Genomic DNA, 27205 nt, shown 5'->3' on the forward strand with positions numbered 1-27205 from the left:
TTTACCTATGCAGTTCCTCCCTTCCAGAGCTTATTGTTTCTAACTTACATTGTTCTTGAAGCTACTGTCTTGTTCTACTTCAATATAAAACACACAACAGTGTTTCTAATTTCCTTTTTTTTTTTATCTCCTTAAATCTGAGGTGACTGCTTGGGTCAAGTCGACTATGACCACATTCAGCCTTATAACAGAGTTGAGAGGGCGCCCCCTGAACATTTATCTATTTATTGACTGACTACCATGCCCTCCAAAATCCATCTGTTTCCAAAACAAACCATGGTCTGACAGATGACACCAAAAGCTACTATCACGTATTTCTGAAAGTGAGACAGCCAATGCCATCTCTACACAGACACTACCCCTTTAATTTTCCTTTTAAACCACACTGCTTTCCTCTGATATTCATACTTATCTCTTACTCTTAGTGTCTTCCACACTGGTTGATTTTACTGATTCTCTTAAATTTTAATTTCTGAGATATCAGTATCAGCCTACACCTGACAATGAAAATCAAATTCAGTAGCATACCCAGGCATAACAAGCCAACAATCAAACAGAATCTTGTAATTTTTTAGTTATCACCTGGCTGTACATACAGATGTCCAGGTAAAATTTTATAAAGAATACAATAGATCTCACAGGTAATAATTTAATCCTAATCTCACAAAAATACCAAGTCAGGGAGCACTGTGTTTTCAATTTGCTAACAGACATCATCTGTCAAATCATATTACATTCAGTATAGTGATGCATATTTTAAGTATGAATGGCAATTCAGTCCTTCTGAACATATAGTACAAAGTTAATACTTATAATTACTAAAATAATAAAAAAGCACTACTATGTTCCATTTTTCCTTTACTACTATCTCCATCTTTTTAAGTGCTGTACTGATCAGAGGAATGATGTCAATCTACTCTGAACCCTGCAACCATGGCAAGTCATGAAGCCTGCTTTCCTAACAAGTCTATGTTCACAAGTATACCCCAAACAAAATATTTAAACCTTAAGAGCCCATCAGTTTGCAATAGCTAATTACAGGACAACATGGGCTTTGTGCATGTCATTTGCAGTTTCTGACCATCTAACGATTCTAGCTGTTCCCCAGGCTGGGCTGGCAGCGTAGAAGATACAACACCTATGAAAATAGACAAGCACATATCTGCTAACTCAGCCAGCTATTTCAACTGTCAAGTCTCAGTTATTATTTCAAACAGCTGTAGAATAACAGTTGCCTGCATCTAATAGTTTAAGCTCCACAGCCAGGAAGCTGCTGACTGAAGGGCTCAGTGATATGAGACCATAATTTACAAAGCAACACAGAGGAAAACGAAAACCTACGACAAGTTTGTTATACGGCACACTAGCCCCAGCAAAACTGGCGTACGTGCTTCTTGGCCTTCCTGGCTGCTGAAACCCTCTCAAGTGTGCCAAACTGTTTGCCAGGCTGTCCCTCAACTGGATCCTTAAAAGGATCTCTAGTTAAGGGAAATGGACAAAAAAAAGGGCTATTTTTAAGCTGGATTGTTTAATACTTTCACAGAGTTTACAGTGAGACCTTATGTACAATGGGAGCAGATTAACTGAGGACTCAGTACAATAAGAAAAAGGAGAGGTTGAGGGTGAAAGGCAGTTTCTCAAGTATGTGAAAGCTAACAATAGGCAACTGCACACACACAACAATATGGAATTCATCAGAATTACTCTTTTTACTTGCAGAAATGCATTTGGTTTTATTCCTCCTGTCAGCAAGTTGATTTACAATGTGAAAATCCCCCCTCCAATACGGAATACGTAGCAGAACGTTCCTTTAAAAGATTTTATGAAAATCAGCAGATAAAGCAGCACAGTGGATTCTGTGTCTTCCTTGCCCCAGACTAAGCCTACCTTCTCGGCGATCGTTTCGAAGCACCCGCACTTTTTCAATTTTTCCCAAGAGAGCACCATCCTCAGCTTTAAAAAATAAAATGATTTATGTCAGATAACGTACTATGTAAAGGCTGTTTGCAATTACACACTCAGCTTCTTCACCTAGCAAGAAGCAATAAAACACACCTGAAGTATTTATGAGAACTCTTCGCACTTCCACAATGACAGAAACAAAAGAATTAAGAACTGGGTTTGGATCGGTCTCTGCAAACTCCTATTGACATGGCTGGCCTATTCTTAACTGAGTCACCTACTAGCATCTACAGAAAGTTTTACCAGAATAAACAAGATAAAGTAACAGTAACCCTGTAACAGTACTTACAATCGTTACTGTAGTCATCCACCAGTATGATTTCCTTAATAAGATGTGGTGGGCTCTTTTTAAGCACACTGAAATAAACAAAAAAGAGTATTCAATCCTAAACAGTCTTAATTTTCGATAATAACATCATAAAAGCAGTTACTTTATCAAGCCACAATAGCACTGAGCCAAGGATCCTATCTTCAACAACAGCTATTGGTTTATTCTTACAGAAAGCATTTTTGAAGAGAGGCTCATGAAGTATAGCTCCCCCCCAAAATTCCAGCCTCTAGAAATGGGTGGATTAGACAATTTGTAACATGAAATTCTCAAGCTTTAGGCCAAATATCCCCTGAGAATCCTTCTTCCCTGAGTTTTTCTTGAAATTAGTAATACAGCCAATCTCCAGACATCTTCTTGTAACTGGTTCTACACTTCGATGCATTTGTAGTAAAGAGGAATGATATTGCTTGTTTAATGCTGTTATTTCAGAACATAAGAACCGGAGGCATCAACAAAATTAAGGCTCAGCTTTCCCCCTGCAAATGTCTCAGAAAAGCATAATGGATTGGTACTTCCCTTTCTTATCATCGACTATTACCTGACACAGGTGGAGACAGCCTTGGAGAGGAGGAATTAAAAATAATCAAAAAATCAAGGTCTGTGTTAGATATACCTGACAACAGTTCGAAGCAGAGCAGATCTGGCCTCATTATGAAAGGTGATCACCACACTAGTGGCTGGCAAATCTATCCGCCATTGTTTCCGTTGACACCTGAAAGACATAACAGCCTGTCATTTAAACACAGTATTTACATTTAGCAATGTAAATTAGCAACTGTACTTACACAGGAAGAGCTGTTATCTATCAAAATCAAGCAAACACTGCATCTACCTAGGAAGAACGAAATATCTAGCCTGCAGGTGGGATTATAATCCACTCCTGCTACTTTTGGCAGTTGTCTCAGTACACAACAGACTAAGAAGTCAGTGTCAAAAATACTCTGGGTTCAGGAAAATTATCAGGCTATCACCACTGCAGCATGTTGTAAACATCTTCAACTAAGTGTGAAACCAGAGCCCTTATTTTACACTAAAAGCACTGAATAAATCTAAGGAAATGAGCACCTTTTCCATGAAAGCACCATGTTCACAGGCTACCATGTGTTTCCTCTTTAGAATGGCATGTGCCCACTTCTCCCTTATTAGCAACCTGGCCTTGCTTACAGATAAAAGCTGTTTCCTATTTTGATGAGGAGCTGTAAGGATTGTAACATGCCAAATTTGAAAACCAAAGCTACCTGTGACAACGTTGAGCCAACACAGAACTACATCCAAACCACAATGAAATATTCATCTCTGTCAATCCATTTTTCATCACCTCTAGTAGCCTGAAATTAATATAATAAGCAAAAAGAAGCAAGTCCCCAAATGCTTCCTGCAGGACGACACAAAGTTAAGCCGTTTATGTCCACTGACAATAAACCTAAAAAATAGACTACTCTCTTTGTATTAGAAACTAATAGTACCAGTAAACACGGTATATCAAGTTTATGCTGAAAGCATTACTGTCTGACAGATCGCCATACTGACTGCCATTCACACACAGCATACACAAGTGATGCATTTCATCACATAACTTTGATTTAATGTCAGGGGGTAGAGTTAACAGGCCAAGTTGTCTTCAGAAGGGATAGACTCAGCTAGCATACAGACGTAGAAAATTCAGCACTCCTGAATTCCACTCTCTGGTTTTCAGGAAGAGAGGTAAGCTACATCACTACCTAAACTTCTAAAACTGTATAGAAGACCTCTCCATACCTGACCAAACATCTGTGACATGCTTCAGAAACCACACGACCTTCAACTTCTTGGAACACAAGAACAAACCACAGCGTGCTTTCTTGCTCTTGTCCACCCTACAAAATCCCCAGGACCTGCAGTGGTTTTGATAACCACACACCCACAATATCACACGTGTTGGCCCTTGCCATGAAACAAAACATCATTGTGCTACAGTGGCCTCACTGGCTCTGAAGAAAAACAAAGCACATGCCAGACCTGTAACTGCATTAGCAAAGCCTGATCTAGCTCCGTTTCTCCAACGGTGGACACACAAAGAGGCTGCGTCACCAGTGCCCAGCACTGAACAAGTGAATCATAAAACATATATGTGCTCCTGGAAAGTGAAGAATTAGGACTGCCTCTCTTGTGAGCTTCTGGCAATTCATCTAGACAGCCACGAGACATCCAGCTATTACACACCAAAGCCCACGGTGCCAAGAGAGATTCTTTTTCCTACTAACTTTCAAATTGCCCACAGAGGACAAGCCTACTACGCATGCAGTTATCACATGAAGCACTTGCATTAGAATGATTTTTAAAGTCACATTAAACTTATACTGATCTCTTTGCAGATGAGAACACTTGAGCCAGAGCACATCTTAGGGTGGAATTACTCAATGCAATAAAGCCCCTGAATTTGAGAGAAGAGCACTACTGCATACTTCTGTGGAAGAAATTAAGACTTTTAGACTTGCAAATAAAACTTGAGTAATGTTTCACTGAGTATTTCTGCCCTCAGCTCTTCAAAAATCCTGCTTTAACTCAGCAGCAGTCCTTCTATTCTGCTGTGTCAATAGTGCCACAATGCCATCACTTTTGGCACAGACATCAGACTTTCTTTCCTCAGGTTACAGCACCTAATTTTACACATAGAATGAGAAAATACATTTGAATAAAATAGAACTTGAACTGAAAACAATGCAGACCTTTGATACTTAGCATAGGATCATTAAAATGCATTTTAAAAATGAAAAGCACATTCTTTCCATTGGAAATTTGTGTCACTAGACTGGTTTACGTAAGTAACAAATTTTCCAAAACCTCCATGGTCTGTTGAAACCTTTTTGGACAGATATATCCACTCCAGCCAGTGCAAGTAGACCACCTCAATAGATTATCTGGGTATCAAAGAGACAGGACAATTGTTTCTTCTCTACTTAAAAATAAAGCCTGGCTCTACTTAAAAATAAAACCTGGCTGTGAGGCCAGAAGCTTCTAACAGTTACCTAAGCAAGAAAACATGGTTTAGTCCAGCTAAAGTAGTTACAGTAATTCAAGAATCATGCCTACACATCAGGGAAGAGACACAATTAGAAACCACTGGTCCAAAGTGTGATGGACATAGTTCCACAAAAAACATGGAATATTTCATTCTTCATCCCACTTGGGAAGCTATTTTATACAGACAAGAGGACAGGTCTGGAAGTTTCCTATTATGACTACAACACTCATTGTTTAGGGGTTTCCAAAGTCTGCCATAACAGGGATAGCTCTCAGTTACATGACATAAACAGACCGCAACAGAAGGAAACCCAGAGGTTTCTCAAAGCTGTTGGAAGCAGCAGTTGTGAGCATCAGCTGGAGTGAGAATCTGCGTTTCTGCTCAGATCTCCTCTCTCTGCTTCCTTTCGTATGCTGTAGCTGCCTGGTTTTCACTCTTCCTTTTCCCATAAAATAAAGGCAAGCAGCTTAAACAGGCAAACAAGGAGTTTTCTAGTACTGCTGGCAGGCTTTCACAAAAAGCTAGTAGAAAACTTTAGACCAAACAATGGAGTAGCAAGAGAGATAAACAATTACACTCATATTTACATCTCTAATGTAGAATCTTGTCAAACTGCTTCTAAACAGGCTAGGCAAATTCAGCAATTTCAAATAAATAATATTATTATCATGTAGCTAAGTCAAACAGCTGCTAGACATATCAATACAATTAATAAAAAGTTGCTTAAGCAGAAAGAGCTATTTCCTCATCCAGGTTTCTTTTCTTAAAGAAAAAGACCGCAGCAGCTCCAGAAGGGATCTTCATCTTAACCCAATTGCCTGCAATTTTACTGAAAATATCATGTTTCCAAGTGTCACGTGCTCAGATCTGCAACACATTGCTCTTCCTATGGCTATTAGTCTTGTTCTTTCCATTGGATAATTCCCAAATATTTCATATGACTTTTTCAGCTTCTGCAGTGAATGTTCTTGCCAAAATAGAAGGGAAATTAATTATAACAATTAATTTTGGCAAGGAAAGGATCACGGGCAATTTGTAGGAATGATTGCTTCAGTTTTGTTGTGTGGTTGTTTTTTTGGGGATGGGCTGTCTGTTTGGGTTTTTTTAAAGAACCACTAAGATGACCACTTACAAACCAACAGGCACTTAAATCTGGTCTATGGCAAAGTCTAAGTAATAATCACCACACAGACTCAGCCTTCCCCCAGAAATCTCTCTTCCCATTGCAAGGTTCTTTTGCCTGCTTCATTTAGTGAAAAAACCCATGCAGGTCAGCACAGAATCACAATGCTGACAGTTAAAACAAACATAAGCATTGTCATATAATTTGTCTCCTGTCATCTCTCTTGTTCTTCTGAAAAAAAAAAAGACCATTTCTCTGTTAAAATTCCCCCCAGAGTTTATGATATATATAGAAAAACTCGAAATTCAGCATATCTGAATCATACAAGCTTCTAGAAGTTGGTGGTTGAGCTTTGCTCTTGCAGGAAAAGAATATGTCTGAAGAGTTCAAATGCCTTGCTTAGGGGAGGATATATGCGTGATGAAGAAAATCCTGAAGTCATTTTCAACTCCTCAGTGTACCATGGGGATCGTGCTTTTCACTGCTTTCACATGCAACATGCAAAACACCAGATTCTTCCTACTTTTTTTGCTCAATTAATAGCATATTATACAAGGCTTGTTTTCCTCTATCTACATCTGCTTAAAAGAACCTAAAACCATGCTATTATACAAGGGATTTAAAAATGACACGGTAAGTGTTTGAGTTTTTTATACATCTCCTCCATTATGCTGCTCATGATTAAAAAGCTTTATAGAGGAAAAGAAGTAGGTACCTTTCTTTTCTCTTTTCCTCTGGTGTCTCCTCGAGCTTCTACCTACAAAGCTAAGAATGTATGATCATCCTAACTGTAGAATTAGTTATGCAAATTAACTATACACAGTTGGCTAATTTTATGCTTTGAGACTATGTTTGCCTAGCTTTTAAAACCAAGTTCAACATGTTTTTGTAATTTTTAAGTTATGGAAGTCCTAATGAGCAACTGGTGTTTTAATATCAATCAATTCTGCTTAAATAACGTTAGTTTAAGTCACTCAAATCCTTTCTTAAATAAAGTCTTGTCTACTCACAAGGAAATAATACTTATCCTTGCTCATTCAGAAGTGTACTACTTCCTGAATCCACACAAGCAGCCTGACATAACAGAAGTTTTTAAGCATCTGAAGTGTAATCCTGTCCTATGTGCACAAATGGATACCTTTAAGTACAGAACCACTGTCAACTCCAGACCTAAGAGGATCAGAATCACAGAGTGGCTCAGATGAGAAGGGGCCCCTAGAAATCTCAGTCCAAACTCCATCTACAGCAGGCTGTGCTCTGGGTTTTGAATATCTTGAATTCTGGGGACTTCACACGCTATATCTGGGCAACCTGCTCCACTGTTTGATTATCCACACAGTGAGAGAGACTTACAAATGTGGAAACCAAGAAAAGCCATCAGATAAACAGGAACAAAGAGACTGAAATGCAGCACCAGTTTGGATATAGAATACACACTGATGGAAGTCATGGAAACAGAAAAATCTGAGTAAGGTTCATTGTTCTTTAACCTACTGTTCAAGGATCACACCACAGTTTACTGTTCCTGTCATTTCAAAAGCTGGAGAGCTCCTGTTTAGAAAAAACACCTGCTGCTCAAAAGCCACAAATACAAAAAGGTTAAACCAAGTCAAACATGGCTCTTACTGGTTGTTTGGCACTTACTGATCATGCCTAGTGTCGGGAATGCTTCGATCCATTCGCAGCTTGTCACTCTCTACCTGATTGAACTTATTGCGGGCATACGGATCCTGACCGGACCGCACCATGGTAGCGCCGACATAAGCGTCCTGATCAAAGTCTTGCCACCGGACTTTTCCTACAATAGAAACACAGAAAAATAGCCAATTTAGTCTTCTCCACCTAAAGGACAGCATTCAGCAATTCAAACATCCCTGATTAAATAGCCTGGGTTTTAAATTTTGTAACATCATAATTAAACCTCCACCGTAGTGTTAACACTGTAACATTAGTCACTTTTGCACACTAAATTCCTTGAGAACATGAATATAAAAATTAGGCAATTTTATAGTTTTCAGTTTATAGAAGTCATCACCAGACCATCCTTCACCTTGTCAGTTTCCTTTGGTTTTTGCTCTTGTTTCACTGTTGTTGTTATTTTTGTGGCTTTTTTTTAACCCCCAACTACAACAATTGCTATTAAAAAAAAATACCCTCCACATATCAAGACATTAATACAGCAGATTATCTGACTAAAAAGTTATCCACAAAATATATTTTTAAGATCCAGTCCAGAATTCAAAGACATTCGATTTACTGTTCAATTACATAAGGAAAAACGTGGTATGTTATAATCAAACCTTTTGAGGAACAGTCCTTTTAGAAGTACAAGAGAACATTGTTCTTAAAAAACAGCATTTCATGTAGGTAGAGGACTAGATCACTCTCCAATACGAGTAATCACAATCATCAGAACTGATTCATAGATTAATCATCCTTTAACAAGGACTCTGATACGTGACTGGTTGTGGCACTAACACAGAAAGTCAGATTAGCATCCAGCCACCAGGAACAAAATTTCAGGACTTTCACCATCTTTATGTGTAAAACAACAGTAAGATACCTACTAAATATCTTAAAATTATCAGTTCTTATCTCTGGTTGAGCTTTCACTCTTTTGCCTATCAACAGCCAAACCTATGCTACTTCCAGCAGATCTAGACCACCTTTTAACTCAAAATCAGAGCTCAAGTTGTAATATAATACATTCTTGTTTTAATGTGGATGTATAACAGAATCTCCTGCAAGTGTGTTGTGGAGATCATAGCATGCCACTGGTATTAAAAAAGACAGACAGAGAGCAAAAGCTGTCTTTTGAGCTCACTGCTTATTACCGATAAGAGGAGTGAGTACTGTTTTCATAATTAACATACAAAGTTTTTGAGTACTTTCAATTAAGTTCAGCAAGTACCAGGTTTCAGAGATGTCACTCCATTCAGGCTCAGGTTTTAGACAAATAATATAGCTCAGGCATATCCCTAACTAAGCTGATATGCAGTGAATGCTACTCTCATGGCTAGTAACAAGAGTCAGAGTTTGCTCAGATGTTTCAAGGTTTGCCTTTTCTGTCTTCTCAATGAGCACAGCATCGAAACTAAGGCAAGCATCATTTACAGCTTCCTAGCCATAAGGTGTGCCCCAACTATGACACGTTAATTCCTGCTAGAAGATCTCGACATTGCAAGAACACTTTTCCTCATTAAAAGCTGTCTGCTATTTAACCAGAAAAATAACAGCTTGATTAAAAATTCTCTATAATCTTAGGGTCATCTGAGGACCGCAACTACAAAAGCAACTTGGAACTGAGGTGTGATGTGGTTATCAGATTGTAATGGGGGTTGTAAGGCTATGGAGGTTGGTGGGAAGAGGTGGGTTTGGGTTTGATGGTTGATTTTTAAGAAATCTCCAACATCCAAGTACAGTCAGAGTATGAGAAAAGTGCCCATGCTTATGGTCTACTGGTTTAAGAGCTAGCCAGTTAATACTCAGCAACCATTTTTACATCTGAATTACCATCCTAAAAGAAGTTAAAACACGCACACACACAAGCCAGAACTAGAGTTAAAAAAAAACAGGCTGAAGAATGTTTCAGTCTGAAGAGGTGAAGAACCCCAGAGGGGAAACTATAGAAAGATAACTGGAGAGAGAAATGAAGATTTTCAAATTCCAGTTACTGAAAAAACTCTAAAAAGGAGACCTTCGAGCTGCTGTTGGTAGACCAAGACTGCCAAGAGTAGTTTTTTAGCCTTTGAAGTTCTTTTAAAGCATTTCCTGAAACTTACTTCCCAAACAACCTTACAGCTCAGCCACTTACCACACTAAAAATAACCCAATGCAGAGTTATTTACAAAAGCTACACCAAACCTCACTTGCAACAGAACTACACAAAACACAATGGTGGCTTGACTCAGGAAACTAGGAGAAACAAACATCACAAGATCATGTACCTGTATAACTCTCTCCCTTAGCATTTCTCAAAGCTTTTGCAACTCTTTGGGAACTAAACCATATTATCACCCTTGCTTCTAATTTACAATACAGCTTCAATGTGGAACATATGTTGAATATTTTCTGAAATACAGGACATGTCATGTCACTGCTTTACCGGTCTAAATATAAACGATTTCAGTACATTTTGCAAAATATAATCTATACTTAGAATGCATTTATATAGGACTTGCAACTTTCAAAAACTCCAGCTTCCAATGGATTTTTTTGCTATGTCTGCTTCAGGACTGCCATCCCCACCTACTCCTCCAGTTCCCTTCCATCCAATGGAAGGAGTAGCTGAAACACAAGAGGTCATGAAGACATCAGTAGTAAGGGTGACACTGTTCCAAGCATTCTCCTTAAACAGGCTGCATTCTTCACAAACTAAAACATGCAACGTGGGCTGCCCACGTGGTTACAAATGCTAATGGCCTCAAGTTAACTGCTGGAAACTGAAAGGCTGATCCAAAGCTAAGTAAGCTGTCCAGCCTTACATCTGCTGAAAGGCTTGCCTATCTGACAATTTATCAACTCAGCTTTGAACTTTGAAGTGGCTTAACAAACCTTTTCTGTAATAGGTAATGTTGCTGTGTATCACTTCTCTCTGGCACACAAACAGGGGCACATTTGATTTCAACCCTTCCAGGGAGTTCGCTGGCTCAGTGGCTTCATAAATTTCAGTGACCTTGTCAGGTGGAATGAGTATCCAAAAGCACAGCTACGTTATTTCATACTTAAACTAGTTTGTAGCTTCAAATTCAGGCAAAGACAAGGTAAACTCCAGTGAAGCTGCTGCTTTTTCTCATAGCAATTTCCCAAACCTGAAGTCTTGGTGAAGGCAATCAACAAAAAAACCACACCAGTGCAATGCACTGCTATTATTTTTTAATAATAAGCTGGCTGATTTTAATAATACTCTGTAATAAGTAGCTGTTTCAAAAATAGTGCTATTTGGTACATTTTATTCCATTCCAGTTTCCATCCAAGTAGAGCCCAATATAAATAAAATGCATCATTTACATTTTCTTAGAACTTTAAATCCAACAAACACAACAGTAGTCCAGAAAGCACAGAGTAAATTTGAGAAGCAAGCAAGACCACCACTTCATAGGGCTAAATTTACTGAAAAGCAGTGACAGCCCACAGAATATAAGAACAAGTGAATCTGGCTTCAGGAGTCAGGAAGGAGGCAAGGCTCCAGCAGAAGGCCCTGTCAACCGTGAGCAATATGAATCAGATCTATTAGGGGAAAGTCAGATAACAGCAAGAGCCACTCAGAGTGAGATAGAAGAGGAAAAAAGCATAGTAGATAAATCTGCACACAACCAAGCAGCAGGCAACAAAGCAGGAATAGATGGACACAAAAGTCCCCTAAATAGCTTGCACTCCCTCTAAGTGACTCAGTACAGCTTAAAAGCAGTAGGATAGTAGGTATAAATATGATTATTTTGACTTACAAGCATTAAGAGATTCCAGATCCTCATTAACTAAGAGCTGTTTAAGTAACTGCTGAAACTCCTATCATTACAAAGAACTGGCTGTGCAGTTTTGCTTTAGTTATCCATGCAGTCAGTTTAGGGTTGGTCTTTCTAACTACAAGAGCTACATCACTGTTGTCACAAAACAAGAAACATACTTTTGCAGCATATAAAAAAAGTCGCCAAGTTACAAACAATAGATACACCCTGATGTACAGAAAAGTAAAAACCCAGCAGTTTAATCTTTATGGCTTGTGACTCCATGGAGGACCAGGCTGGAGCAGGCAGAGATTTATGACTCTACCCCATAGTGGCGACCCATGCTGGGACAGCTAGTGAAGATCCGAAGCCCCCTGGGAAAGGACTTACGTTGGAGAAGTTTGTGGAGGACTGTCTTCCCTGGGTGGGACCCCATAGTGCAGCAGGGGAAGGGTGTGAGGAATGCCCCTTCCCCACCCCCCCCCCAGCTAAAAGGGAAAATAACTTGTGAGGAACTGGCTGAGAACCCCCACTCCCCCAGTCCCTCCCCATGCCGTGACACAGGGGGAAGAAGGGAGTGAAATCATGACTAAAGTGGTCTGCTAAGAAGGGAGGGGTGGGGGGAAAGTGCTTTAAGATCTGGTCATGTTTCTCATTGTCTGACTCTGGTCTCACTGTGTGTGCAGTGCAGAGTAATAAATCAGACAGTTTTGTGTTGAGCCTGTTTTGCCTGTGATGCTGATTGCAGAATGATCTCCCCCTGTCCTTATCTCAACTCCTAAGCCTCTCAATAGATATTTTCTCCCCTGTCCAGCTGAAGAGGGGAGTGACAGGGAGGCTTTGGTGGGCATCTGGCTTCCAGCCAAGGTCAAACCACCACATTTACATAAAGACATTTATTATCTTAACCTTTGAAATAACTCCTTAATCCTGAGAACTTATGAAAGACACTGTGCTGCATAATGCTGAAACCTAAACTACAGGTGTCCTAACCTCTGTGTAGAAGAAAAGTTTGAACCAAAGTCTTCTTAAAATGTCATCATCACTTTGCTTTAAAACAGGGCAAAGAATCTACAGAAATATGAATTCCAAGTTTCACTGCCATAAGGATTCAAAAGTTTGCCTACATGAACTGAAAATAATAAGTTACTTTAGAGTGCATAACTCTCTCTGTGTAACCTTTGATGTTTGATTCGAGACTCTCATATTATTTTGCAGTAACGATTCCGACTGTTAAATCAAGCCATAAGAGATTACTAATCAACAGATGAAATTAAAAAAGCTCTGACCTGCTCTACTTAACACTGAATTTTCCTTCTAGCTTCAACCTTTCCAGATTCTGATCTCTCTCCCTCTCAACCTGTGACACTTCCCACTTCTTATAATACTCAAATGGTTACTTAGTACCACTGAGGAGGGAAGGTGTTAGAGGAAGCGTACAGTGTTTGGCTGAGAACACATAAACATTCAAAAAGGGTAAGTAAGAATAGTAACTGGAAGGTGCAAAATTGGCTGACCTATAATCCCAGTAACAATATTTGCAGAGTTCTGTTAAGGAAAAAAAAAATATATATATATACTTTAAAAGATCTGCCAGAATCCAAGTTAAATAAGGCAGGCTCTTCAACCTTTCAGGATTTGTTTTCCAATTCATGCACAAAGTAAAGGTTTTGCCAGAAAAGCACACATATTTAACCAGAATCCTGTTTCCTCTCTCCAGAAGGCAGCTAAAGCAAGGTAGGCCAAAGGCTACAGGAAATAAGCTACGAATGTCAAACCACTTATATTGCACTATGTCTAAAACTGTTAAACAAGAATCATACCTCACACCTCATTGGGGATGGAAGTTTCCAGCTGCGTAGAGGAAAGTTTACCTTGGTTAGCTCTTTCTTCAGGACGTCACAGCATTTCAAATGCTTGACTAAGAAAAATTTGTAAGCCAAACATTACAATTAACAGAAGTGTTGTCAAGCTATCTGATCAGAAGTTGTCCTCCTTGAATGGTAAGCCTTTGAAATACAGTGTAAAACACTCAAATCCGTTTTACTATTTCTGTAGTCCTTAGTACATCAATTCTAGCTAAATATGAAATCTTGGTGATGTGAAACAGTTAAGCAGCAAAAGTTGCTTATGGAACCAGTAACAAGAAATGAAGACTACTGAACACTTAATTTTCCCAGCTCATCCTCAAAATCATTTCACTCAAAAATCATGTTGCTTTGTTATTTGCCAGCATGAGACAAACTGACCAAATATGGGAGAAATGGGGTACACTCTCAGCAGATTAAGGAGAATATGACACATCAAAAAGTAGGCAGAACTAGAAGAGAATGAACCTTGGCTGAATGTTCAGTCAGAAGCGCAGTCCCAAGGTGACTTGCCTGTTGCCTGCAAGCATTACCCATCGAGATAAATGGACTACTTTTGCACCAGAGGCATTTATGGCACCTCAAACCTATTGCTGGACAACACAAATGTACCAGTAAAGAGTCATATTCTTTATAGTTCTAAACCCAAAGGAGCAGTGAAGCAGGTAAGACTTAAGGAAGTTGAAGCTTTAAGAATAGAGAAGTACATATTGCTAAATATAATCCCAGCACTTCCAAACTACAAAGAAGGATCAGAATCAGAACAACTGCTGTGTTTTATAGCTTTCAAGGATAAATGTTTTATGGCTATGGATCTTTCATAACAAACATTACTGCAATACCTGGAGGTAGCGTCTCCACACTTTGTGCTTTCTCTTCCCCATCGCTGCCACGCACGTCTTTCCTTTTGGGGTCAATATCATTTGGGTCCTCCTGAAAAAAGTGCACAATCTTTAAAATAATCTCCTTAATTTAATTTTAGGTTTTAAAAGCAAACAACAATAACTACATTTTGTGGATTTTAAACTCATGAAGTGGTCCAACAGAATGATTATTTCCTCCATTACTTGAAAAACAAAAAATAGAATAAAAACTTAATACAGGTTTTTGCATTTAATTTATGCAGCAATTCTTATTTGGAAAAAAATTAAGAAGGAAACATATTAGGAAAGATTAATTTATAAATTGGAAACACCCAAATGTGCAACACAGACAAAAAGATTACACAAAACCTGAAGGAAGCCCTGCTCTAGCAAGTAACAGCCCAAATGGGAAAGTTACCTGAAGAGAAGTCAGGTTACCTAGCAGTTACATCCAGAGCGGCATACATTAATTACATATCATATCACTGCTTCCCATTAATTCCTGATTCACCACCAGATGATGTTAAAAGAAGCAAAACTGTAACCTTTTGACTCCATTCACTGAGGAATCTTAAAACAACATTGTTGTAACATTTTAGATGTATCAAACCTAAATTAAATGTAACTTTTAAATTGAATTATCTAAATACCTTTAACTTCTGAGCTTTCGGAGTAGCAGAGCAATACACATTTACTTACCAATTTGTTAAAACATTCTTTGCAAGCCACAACCACAGTTCATTATGGCTAAATTGCACAAACTTAGGAGGGTTTATTTTAGGCTGATAAATCACTGAAGTGCAGAAACCTTTTCTTTCAGGATACAGTAAACGCCCTGTGCCTCAGAAAGCCTGTATCGGTTTACAAATCTTGCTATTACCACTTTTCTTTTACTGCTCAACTCTCCCACCCCATTAAGACTATCCTGTAGATTGAATTTGAGATACAACAAAAATGCAATACGAAACTCCAGTTTCAAGAACTAGGGTTGAAAAAAACCATGTCATGAAATGATTAGCTGCACGTCTGCAGCTGCCCTGACCGGCACAGGAAAAGGGACGATGAGGTAGTACAAATGCCAAGCAAGATTCAAACACATTTTTCCAGCGTTTCCACACATCTACAACAAGGCCTGTTCGCATTCAACAAGAAATTTAAGACTGGTGCCATTTGAGTTGAGAAAACTGTAATTATACACAGATGTACACAAGCGGTAATTTCATTACCATCACTTAGATCTTCCAGACCACTTAGCCTTCTGGTTTTGGTGTATTTGTTTGCATTGAATCCTACATTCCTTACAAGCGTTGCAAAGCAATTAGCGTTTTGTCAATTGTTATTTCACTTGGCACAAAAAAGAGAAGATATTAAACTGATTCAAGTCCCTAGGTATTACTCCTATAAAATAAACAGTTAAAACCATTACTGCTTTTCCTATTTCTGTCTTCCCACACTTTTCTCTTTTAATTAAAAGTTTCAAGTATCACGGATTTGACATTTAACTACTATGTACTAGATCTCATTATAGCAGAGATTTCCATCCTACACTGCCTTCCTATCAACAAAAAAACAACTTACCGACACGCAATATCACTGTATCTATTAAGGTATCACTCACATGCCTTACAAGTAGCAAATCAGCACAGACTTCAGCAAAGCTCTTGTGACTAAAAGCATCTTACATGGGAGCTGAATGTGCCTCCAGTACAAGCCATGGACAACCCAGATGCTGAACAACAGGCATCATTGGAGCACAGGAGATACATGGGAGCTATGACCACACCATGGGCTACCTGGACAGTTGGTCATGGTCTCTTCCATAGAAGTGGCAGCAAGCCTGATGAAAACATATGACAAGCCAACACACAGCACTACCCAAGGGTTAAAGCCATCCAGCTACCCCAGCCACACATCAAAACACCTGCTTTGCTCATCACCATCTACCAGCACAACTTCTCAAAGTTAACACAGAATACAGACCAGGGAATTCTAATTGCCTTGGTAGCATACACTCAGATAGAATAACTGAGAAATGTGGCTTTGTGGGACAAAACGCACGCTAAGGCTTAATATGTGTTTTGGTACTTTCTGTTAAGATGTTGTCCAAGGGCCAACTGCAGACAGATTTTCTTCTACTGATGATTTTTTAAAAGGAAACCGAATACTGGCAGCATCTTCAAAGAACATCATTTGATCCAGCTGGCCTAATACATGCTTTGCTGCATCATGCAGTACAGATCAGTCAAATCAGTTGATGATTTTGGAAGGGGTGCTCTCACTGCAGAGGACATTCCTCTCAGCACTTCATATATTTCTGTTCTGGTCATGTACTTGGGGCCAGATACACAGAAGCACTTTGATGTTATGTAGAGTAATACTTGCCATTGTAACTGTTAAATGCCTGCCACAATTCAGAACCCTAAATGAAATATGAAGGCTCCTTGCAGAACTTTGTTACCTAAGGAGAGGACTCAAAGCCAAGCAGAGTGACAGCTGCCTAAGCCACAGACACAGCCAAAGCCCAATCTTCTTTGCTACTGCTAGCACTTAATACCTGCCTCTTCCTTCCCCCAATTCAGTTTACAATCTTTTAATTAGACACCATGTTAGATGCTTACAGAATAGCCAGGCAGGGTCTGAAGCACCAGTTCCTCCTAACCCAGGAGGACCCAAGGACAGAGTCCTGCCTGTCGGCTTGCTTTCTGACCCAACGCTTGCTCATTACCTTCCAAGACGCCTTCAGAAAAATGATTCCAACTCCCTCTTGCTGTAGGAAATGAATCCAGCTTTCCTAAATGCCAGGCAAGCACTCCAGCAATTTGATGTAATTGCATTATGGGGCACACATGTCTTCCCTTGTCAGCAAAAACGTTTTGTACAAATCTGAGATAAAGCGTGCTATGAAAATGCCTGGAACGCTGCTTCTTACAAGCGAGACAAGAGGGAAATACCCATAAGCAAATGCTGACTTCCTTTGATTTCCAACTTGCTTAGCATTAGTAAAACAGACATTTCTGAGTACACCAAGCAGCAAAGCATAAACAAACAGAAAAAAACACTGAAAACATATACACTTTGCAATATTTGATTACCACTGTTAGACATAATGTCTGAAATTATTAAAGCAAAACTGAATGAATTTTCATTCTTATTCCTTTACTCAGTTTAAGTAAATTGCTGCCAAAGGTACATTCCATTCATGTGTTTGAATTTTCAAATCAAAAATAGAAGCTTCCAACAGGGGGAAAATATACACACACACACCCCTCATATATACAAGAAGGCAATTTTAAATTCTCCAAAAATAAGGTAACAAGTAATCAAGATTATACTCTGATGGCTTCATATATAGGAAATATGTTTAGATATGGTCTCAAACGATACACTCAAAACATTTTGAAGATTCCAATTACTAAAAGCTGCAGTCTCCAAACAAAATAAATGCCTTAGTACCCCACCTTCTCCATAAATTTTACCTTCACATAGGGCAAAGTATGTATTTCAGAGCTTACAGGTACTATTTGAAGTACTGAAACAACTATAAAACCTGACATTTTATAAACCCAGAACGGATTAGACAAAAAGAATGCTTTATCTGAAGTTTGTGGTATACATGCATATGTATTCTCCAAGGAAAGTCTGATCAGCTGCAAGTTCTGCTTCAACTTCATTTAAGATTTCTGGGCACAATAAACTTTTTCAACTGGTAAGAGCCAACAAGTAACAGAAACTCCCAGGTAGGGCAGGTAGAGCTATTCAGGCAGTAAGCTTTTGAGGACAGGTAAGCCTTTAAATATGAAGGCTTGCATTTCAGTAAGGAACAATTTAAAATTTTAAGATAAATCTAAAGCAACTGCATGACATCCCCCAGATGCCCACACTGGTTTAATATACACTTGTTTAATTGATTGGCCTACAAATGCTATGCAGTTTTAGATTGTATTTCAGTATTTTATAGCAATGGATAAATTCTGTAAGCATCTGTCATCCTGTAACTTGATCCTAAAGGTATAAAAAAAGCCCACAATGCTAACAGCTCCATTAGAATCCAAGTATCCAGCTCCAGGTGACATCTAATAAGCCACATTCCCTTTTGCCTAGAGATTTCATCCACTCTGGTAATGTGTGTAAACTAAGTGGTCAACCTTTGCTGCTTATCAAGAAAGCAGCACACTAAACATTACTTGCCTTTACAAAATTGGCAAGCTAATATACCAGCAGAAAGAGGAAACAAAAACACCACTCACTCAAAAACCTATGAGATACCCTTCATTTTCTTCAGCCTTGCTGTGGAAAAGAGCTGTTGAAGCTGAAGTGGTCATCAGACCGAGAGGCCAGTTGACACTGCAACAACAGGCACATCCTTGCTCACACAAAGCGTGGGTCGACAAGAATGCACTGTCTTGCCAGTGGCTACTCCTAACATCAGCTACCCCAAGCCTACCATGCCTAAAGCAGCACTACCAACCACACAAGAATCTCTGCAGAGGCTACCACAAACAGAAGTAGGACCCACACTAGCCATGACGTGCCCAAGTACCAGAAAGCAAAAGAAAGTCTCACTCCAGCTTGCAGGAGGACTGTCACCTCTCCACAGGAACAGCAGAAGCCAGGGGAAAGCCTCATCCTGAAAGAACATGAGCACAACAGAAATACTGCAGAGGAGCCATTTAAAGAGGGCTTTCCTGTTGGTTTTTTTTTTCAAAAAGAAGAAACATTTAAGGGTACTGTGACTGACGAGAGGGTAAACTCTCAAGTGCACCCGTAACCTTTAAAGCAAGGAATAGCCATCTCTAAGGATGGCAACAGGGAGTCAGAAATAGTATCCAGTATTTCCTGTTAAATTAATTTATCATGTCTCAAAAAAGTCACTTTTCTGCACTACCTGTTACAAACTACGAAACTAAAACATCACAAAATATTTTCAATAATTGTTTAAATTCAAGAAAAGTTCTCAAATGGAAAGACTGCTGGAGACAAAGTAAGTTTCTTGTTGTAGTTAATTATGGATTATTTTAGAATAATGTTTAAAAAAGTCTTCTATTCTGATTTTACACAGTGAGTGCACACTCAGCAGCAATGGTGTTTTATGTTGTTCTTTTAGTTGAGCCAGATTGGTACAAAAATCCAATAAATTAATCATACAACATTATCAATCAAACCAAGTGATCTAGTCTGTTATGCCAGAAGGAAAAAAAAAACCCAATAAAAACAATAAAACTTCAACAGCATTATAAGTCAGGGAGACATCACAAAACTTTACTTGTTAAAAGCATCTTAGTGGTTCATCTTCAGGAAGCATTTTGTCATCATGTGTCACATGGGTTATGAAGTGTTTTGAGGTACATACTCAGGCAGCAGCATTAATTTTCATGTCTGTCTCCTACCTACTGTTTTCCCCACACTTAATGTTTCAAAAGAATTTTTTTTTTTTTTTCTTAAATTGTTTTAATTGATCAGTTTCTGGAATGACACAAGGTACAAAAAGTGGTGACAAGTCCCCAAAGAGTAGGGCACACGCAAACAGTACCTGCCCACTGAACTTCTTTCAAAGCCCACAGCTTTTGTTTGAGCACTACTGTGTGTATTTGTTTTCTTGCTTGAGCACTTTCCAAGTGTGAAATCTGAACATTCAAGTAGCTTAATACAAGTACAGAAACCCCAATTCAGATCTAAGAGATAAGAGCAGGCATGTCAGTAATTAATAAAATAATTAACCCCCATTTAACTTACAGCAGATGAAAGATCCCATGGAACAACTAGTCCAGCAAGGGGAAGAAAACCAGAAAGGTAACATAATCTTAAAGGCTGCAAGGCTTAGCAAAGCAAGTGTGTAGCTGGTGCTGCTTAGCCTGACAAGTCAGTGGCTTTAAGTGCCCGCTGCTGCTGAGAGGGGCTGTTCACACTTCACCTCCTCATCCAGAGCTGTGGGACTGTCCCCACTTCTCCCCTTAGAGACTGGTGTGGCAGCTCAGGTGATCTGGTTCATTCAGTTGACTCGACTGTGAGATGGGGAAGGGGTATGGATGCATGGATCTATTATGTCATTGGTTGGGCTTTTTTTCAAACCACAAGATCAACCACTAAATTATCTGAGGCATTTGATTTAAGGGAAGCAGCAACCAGGGTAACAGAAGAAAAAAAAAAGCTAAAAGGGGTGTTCCCATTACAAGTAAAGGATTACAAGTTAAGTTACAACATTAAACCACCCATCACTCAAAAACACTACATATTTTTCTGCTTGAAAGAAGGCAATTACTCCAACAAATGCTCAGGCATGATTTAATGCCATCTCTTGTTAATTCTACAATATCAGAAGTGTCTACCGAATTAGCCTGCATTCCAAAGTCCTGTCCCTAATCCTTTTTGAATTCAATTCATCACTGCTTGCCCTTAGTTCTAAAAGTGGTTGTCTAAAGGGGAAAAGCCAAAGAAAAAAAAAAAGGGGAGGCGCTTTTCCACAGGGGGAGGGGGGCATAGAAAGCACAAAACTATGGTGCTTTGTTTTAGTATTTTCTAGAAGTCCAAGAAACTAGGGTTAAATAACTAAAAAAAAAAAAAAGCAAAGTATTAGAGGATTGAATAAACATGGAGAATTCAAAATGCATGTACCCACTAACTTCAGTACTCTGAGGTATTGCAATAATATCAGCACCTCTCATCCTAACTTCTAAACATGGCACTACACCAGGTGCTAGAAAGAAAGTTAACCCTGTCCTAGCTGAAACCAGGACAACCAGGGACCTTCTAATTCTCCATCTATATGGTTCTGAGGGAAGCACCAGGCAAGAACTGGCTGGGGCGCATGGGAAGAATGAAAGGAAAAATCTCCCCTTCCTTTATACGCATATTGAAGCACAGAAAGGGAAAGCAGTGAGAACTAAACCCTCCTCTGCTCAATTTTGGTTTATGAATTTTTAAACCTGCAAATATAACCAAGATCAAAAAGACACACATTTATCAGAAGTGCAAGTATATGGCAAGGGAAAACTGCTGTGGCAGTCACATCCACGGTTTGTTTGGAACAGGAACAAGGTGACTATTATAACAACGTAGAAACAGGATCCAAGAGAGCTGTATCTTGGATGAGGAAAAAGGAGAAAAATGAAATGCAGTTAAACAAGTTGAGTGTTCTGCAGAATCGGATCTGCAGGGTTACGATGCAAGGAAGGAACACAACATTACACCACATTTTCTCAGCTCTAACAGAAGGTTATTATAGTCATATAAGGAAACTGAAAATAGGCTGAGACGAGGAATTAAAGTTGCTGTGTCTTGGATCTTTTCTGCAGCATGCAAAACCATTACTTTGTTCTCTAAGAAAACAATATGGGGAAATAAAGCAAGCCTGACTTAAAATCTTAACGTTTTCAAAAAGGAGAAGAGGTTAATATTCAGATTTAGAAACTGAGCCACTGAAAACCAAGGGAACTATTTCCTTCTATCTCTTTCCAGGAGGACATCTTTGAACACAAACAGATGGAGTAAGTCCCAGAAGTCTGGAAAATTACTTAGTAACTCCTCTAATTAAATAACCTTATGAAAAGCTTGTATTTGACAGATGACTTTTGCCTTCAATAACTTCACATATTTTTCTTTCCATCCCAACATAAGGATTCAATGGACAAGTCTCTGCAGCTCTGGACACATGACAGCACACGTAAAGATCACTATTTAGCATCAGTGTTTAACTGCAGATTCTTATTTAAAAAAAACAACCAAATACACAACAAGATGATGAAAAATATTGTCCATAACAAGTTTTAGTACAGTCCAAAAACCCAACAGTAAGTGATAGCTACAAAAGCTTTCAAACATTAAAGGCTCTACAGTATGAAATTCACACAGATAATTGGTAGTAACATCGTTCAGTTTTGCCAGACCTAGACAGTATCATTCATCTGAAATACTCTGGACTACCGAATCAAAGCTGAATCCCACAATGAAATGAATGCCTATGATAAACCAGACAAGTCTGAAAGGTAGACTCCTGCATAAGGAGAAAGAAATACTAATCACCACAGAGATAAAGGACATCTTCCTTCACATTCTTTCTGCAGATTTGTAGTACTAAGATTTGTTTCTGACATAAGCAACAGATCTTTGTATCTCTGCTCATCACAGAACAAAACTGTATGACATTATTCCTTTGAAAGACACCCTTCTGCAGTGAAGTACCAACGGGTGAAAAACGCTTGCTTTTTTTGTCTAATGTTAACACACAAACCGACACTATTACAGGAAACCAGTGTCAGAGCACTATCAGTAATATTTTGACCATGCACAGACCCGCAGCTTCAAGGCAGGAAATCAGTCCCCATGCCTTGCTGCTTTACATTCTGCTCCTACCACACAGCGCTCCTTTTCCTCCAACCCGTGTTTCATTCGCTTGTCTGTACTTTCTGAAAGCACACATCCCTTCAAGTTGGGATCCCATTTGTTCAGTCCTGAGCAAAGGCAGACAGTGGAACACAGAGGGGAGCGGCAGCTTTATACAGCTACATTTTCTATCAAGTGAATAAATAGAGCCCTTTAGATATGATTTAGGTCCTGTGTCCAAAGCCTTCAAAATTTCCACTGTCTACTGGATATATCTATGAGACCTGGGAGAATATAAACTTCAGAGGCAAAGCTAACAATACACAAGCCTGTTCACAGAAAAACAAGTTTTTCAGGACTAAAGGGAAGATTTTTAGAACTGGGGAATTAACTGAAGCATCCCAGGAATTCTGTAAGCTTGCAGGCAGCAAGCTGGAAGGCGATTTCCACTATACAGGCATACTAGAGTTAATCTCGTTCTAAAAAGAGGTGGGAAGCCTCCTCCTGGATGTTAAGGCCTGGCAAGAAGAGGATGGGGGCTAAAGTCTGCTCAAGTTATGGCCTATTCATCTGCAACCCCTCAGAGAGGTCACCAACTGTGCACCCTTCACAGAGATCTCACACAACCTCCACAAAGAGCCTTTATCATAGAAGCTGACCTAAGTAGGGGAAAGCCAGAACTAAAGGCTGATCTAAGCATGACAGCTAAGCCAGGTGCAGTGCAGAAAGCTTTTGTGTTGCTCTCAAACTTAGCAATAAGGAAAAGTCTTGGAATTTAACAACTCAAAAGACTCCGACAGGAAAGATGACTCTAACTCCTATTCCACTTTAAGATTGCCTAATTCAAACCATTAGAGACATCTCAAAGTTGAAATTTAAAAACCTTCTGCAGGATTTTACGAACTACCATTTTCTAGAATTCATTAGCTCAAACAACATTTTTTACTACTGATTCGGAAATGGAATATTAGGTTTAACATTAGAAAATGCCAAAAGATAAGGCAAAAGCCATCATCCACTTTGGAAGTCATGAATGGTATATAAAAAAATAAAATACCACCCTTACTGTCTACTGTTTCCACAATACATACTACCCTGCTAGTTTCAAAAGTGAGTTCTCCGCCTCCTCTTATTAGATACGTCCATATACTGACATTTAAGTGAGAAATCATGCCAAAGTAAGTGAGAAAAACAGGATTTTGAAAAAAGGATTTGCAGAGAAAGACTCCTTAAATCCATGTATGTGCATGTATACATACGCACACACAAATCATACACAGAGAAAAGTACCCTTCCACTTTATCAGCCAGAATCTAACTCAAATCACAGAACTACTTTGTGGTTGAAAAATGGGGGCAGGCATGGGGTGGGAGACCAAGCGCACTGTCAAAAGCCCAAAAGAAATCCTCCTACCTAATTGAAGTTACCACTACAACATAGAAAAACAACTCTTTAATTGCTCTCTGGCAAGCAAGAGAAGAGTTAAAATCCTGATTACAGCACAACAGCAAATAACAAAATTGAGAGGCATTACCCCAAAGAAGAAAAATCTGAAGCAGAAGCAAGATTTCTGAAAAGAAGAGGAAAAAAAAAAAAAGTAGTATGAGCTGTCTTGAACGCAAGCCACAGAAGCACTCTCAAATTTTGCTGGTAGAATAAGAAGGTGGTGTCAGCTTCCTGAAAATATATTGTCAGGTGTATTAGGTCCTTAAAGATAAGTAAGGACTACATGATACTCAGGAAAGGCAATGTATGTCTATACAATAGAAAGCAGGTCCAAATCACATATTAGCTCCATGAGGAATACAGTTACCAGTTTGATGCTTATGCTATTTTAATTACTCTGTGTGAACATAGGAATTCATTCATATGTTGGTGGTCAAACAAGCAAAATGCTGTGTTACCTGACTGTAAGTATCTAACATTAAAAATAGTTTTTTAAAAAAGTTTAACTCTAATGTTACAAACTCCTTACGGTCATGATATCCTGGTTTCAGCTGGGACAGAGTTAATTTTTCCCCAGCAGCTGGTGCAGTGCTGTGTTTGGGAGTTAGGATGAAAATAATGCTGATAACACACTGATGGTTTAGTTGTTCCTGAGCAGTGTTTATATGAAGTCAAGGACTTCCCAGTTTCTAACACTTCCCTGCCAGGAGCAGGCTGGGGGTGCACAGGAAACAGAGAACACACAGCCAGGGCAGCTGACCCAGACTGGACCAAGAGATATTCCGTACCATATGACATCATGCTCAGTGCAGAGACTAGGGGGAAAAGCTGGACAGAGGCTGCTACTTGGTGACTGGCTGGGCACCAGTCAGAGGGTGGTCAGCAATTGCATTCTGCGCCACTTGTTTTGTATATTATTAGTAGCATTACTATTATTTTCTCTTCCATTTCTGTCCTATTAAGTTGTCTTTATCTCAACCTATGAATCTTACCTATATTTTTTAATCTCTCCCCCATCCCACTTGGTGGCAGGGAGAGAAGCGAGTGAAGGGCGGCTGTGTGGTGTTTAGCTGCCTGCTGGGTTAAATCACAACACATTAAGAGGATATTACTTTTCCACTTCATTTTTTTGTAACAGTCAAAACAGCAGCAGAACTGATGGAATGAAATAGCTGATGTGATGGGAAAGGATTGAGGATTATTTTAGTATTGGCTAGTTCACAAAATACTGGGGAGGGGGAAATTTGAGACGGCAACATTTCCTTTCCTTACATCAGTCTGAAGATGTGGGGTTTATTTATGCCCTCACACACTCTGCAGATGTGGTCCTTAGTTTTGCACAGCAGTAACACCACTTCACACCTGAAATCTGACTCATCTACTCTTTTCCAATTGTTATCCAACTAGAACATCATCTCTACAGGATACAAGCCTTCTTTCTGGCTACAAGGGCAATTGCTGTCTTTAAATCTGTCTCACACACCATTATGAAGTGCCACTGTGTTGACTGAATTTATTAGAGACATCTCATCACACACAAAATATAATTTTCAACAGTGGACTGTGCAGTCTGACTGCTATGACTGTATTTTCTGCTTTTACTGATTGTAGAGACCATTTAATCTCTCTTTTATACAGAATCTCATCTTACATAGACCTTTAAGCAGGCTGGCCCTTTACAAACACATAAAACCGCTGTCCAGCCCCAACATTTCAGACAACATGGGGATGAAGAAAACAAGTAGCAAACATGATATACTACATGTAGATATCAAGACAGTTGATATCTACAAAGACATTGGCTTTTTTTAATTACTTCATTGTTGTTCTTTCAAATCATCCATAATTTCCCATCAGTGGCATTAGGAATGTCAAGTTTCATCAGTTGGTCCTTCACACTTCAAGGCTGAGTAATATTTCCAAGAGCAACAGAGGTGTAGGCACCCAGTATCTCAAGCTTGAAAGCTAGATCCTCTAAGGCAAAACCAACCAACCAATGACAAAAAAACCCAACCCCAAACGGGGGGAGGGGGAATTAAAAAAGCTCAAAAACTTCATTCCCATCCAAACAACTTTTCTGGCTATTTCTTATGCCCTAGAAGAGTTTGCTTCACCTAAAAGAGAAAAGAAACGAGCTGTTTATCAAACCTGGAGGGATCCAAACCACAAGTCCGAAGTTCTCAGATACTGTCTTATCTTCCTAGTGACTTTGTTTTGAATTGGGTGGAAAAATAAGCTAGGTATAGTCAACTGGCTTCAACTGTTAGATCAGTCACGCCATCCAAAAGTTAGAGCCATCAGATTCTAAAGACTCCCACATGGCTCTAATTGCTTACTCCATTTTATTTGTATTTTGGAAAAAATTCATCAAAAAAATCTCGAGCCACAGCATACAAGTGAAACTGAGCTTAATAGAGGTAATACTTAGCCCTGCCCTACTTCTCCCTTACAGACTAATAATTCAAATGCTGTTTCTAGAATGAGTAAACACGATCTGTCAAATTCCTTAAATTCTGACTCAGACAGATTAATAGTTGAGTTGCAGCCTAAATGCAGCTTTACCATCATTCTTACGACTTCAGTAAGCCTAGAAGAAAAAACAGAACTATGCAAGAAGCAGCATTTATGCATTAAGGCCATGAGAAATTAGGCTTTGCAGTCTTAACACACAAGGAGTTACAAATATTTCAATTCACAATACATTTGTTCCTTCAAGGACATCATAATCTGATCTGTCCTTATCGACCACATTGTCTAGATTCAAAGACCTTGACAAAGATGAAATAATTGAAGTTTACTTTGAATTGAAGAACAGATTCAAAATCTGGAGGAGGAAGAAGAA

General features: G+C 39.1%; 1 protein-coding gene across 1 annotated transcript in view; it reads right to left on the minus strand.

The window, feature by feature from the left end:
* The window catches only part of GALNT2 (polypeptide N-acetylgalactosaminyltransferase 2), a gene marked incomplete at both ends in the record, with an annotated part of 87525 nt that overhangs the window by 27017 nt on the left and 33303 nt on the right, over positions 1-27205 (minus strand). Inside the window, 5 exons of the mRNA XM_084261013.1 lie at positions 1888-1953; positions 2252-2319; positions 2907-3005; positions 8065-8218; positions 14578-14668. Coding sequence (XP_084117139.1) covers positions 1888-1953; positions 2252-2319; positions 2907-3005; positions 8065-8218; positions 14578-14668 — 478 coding nt within the window. The remainder of the gene's footprint in view (positions 1-1887; positions 1954-2251; positions 2320-2906; positions 3006-8064; positions 8219-14577; positions 14669-27205) is intronic.

Source organism: Gallinula chloropus, assembly GCF_964237585.1.
Source record: "Gallinula chloropus genome assembly, chromosome: 3".
Classification (NCBI taxonomy): Eukaryota; Metazoa; Chordata; class Aves; order Gruiformes; family Rallidae; genus Gallinula; species Gallinula chloropus.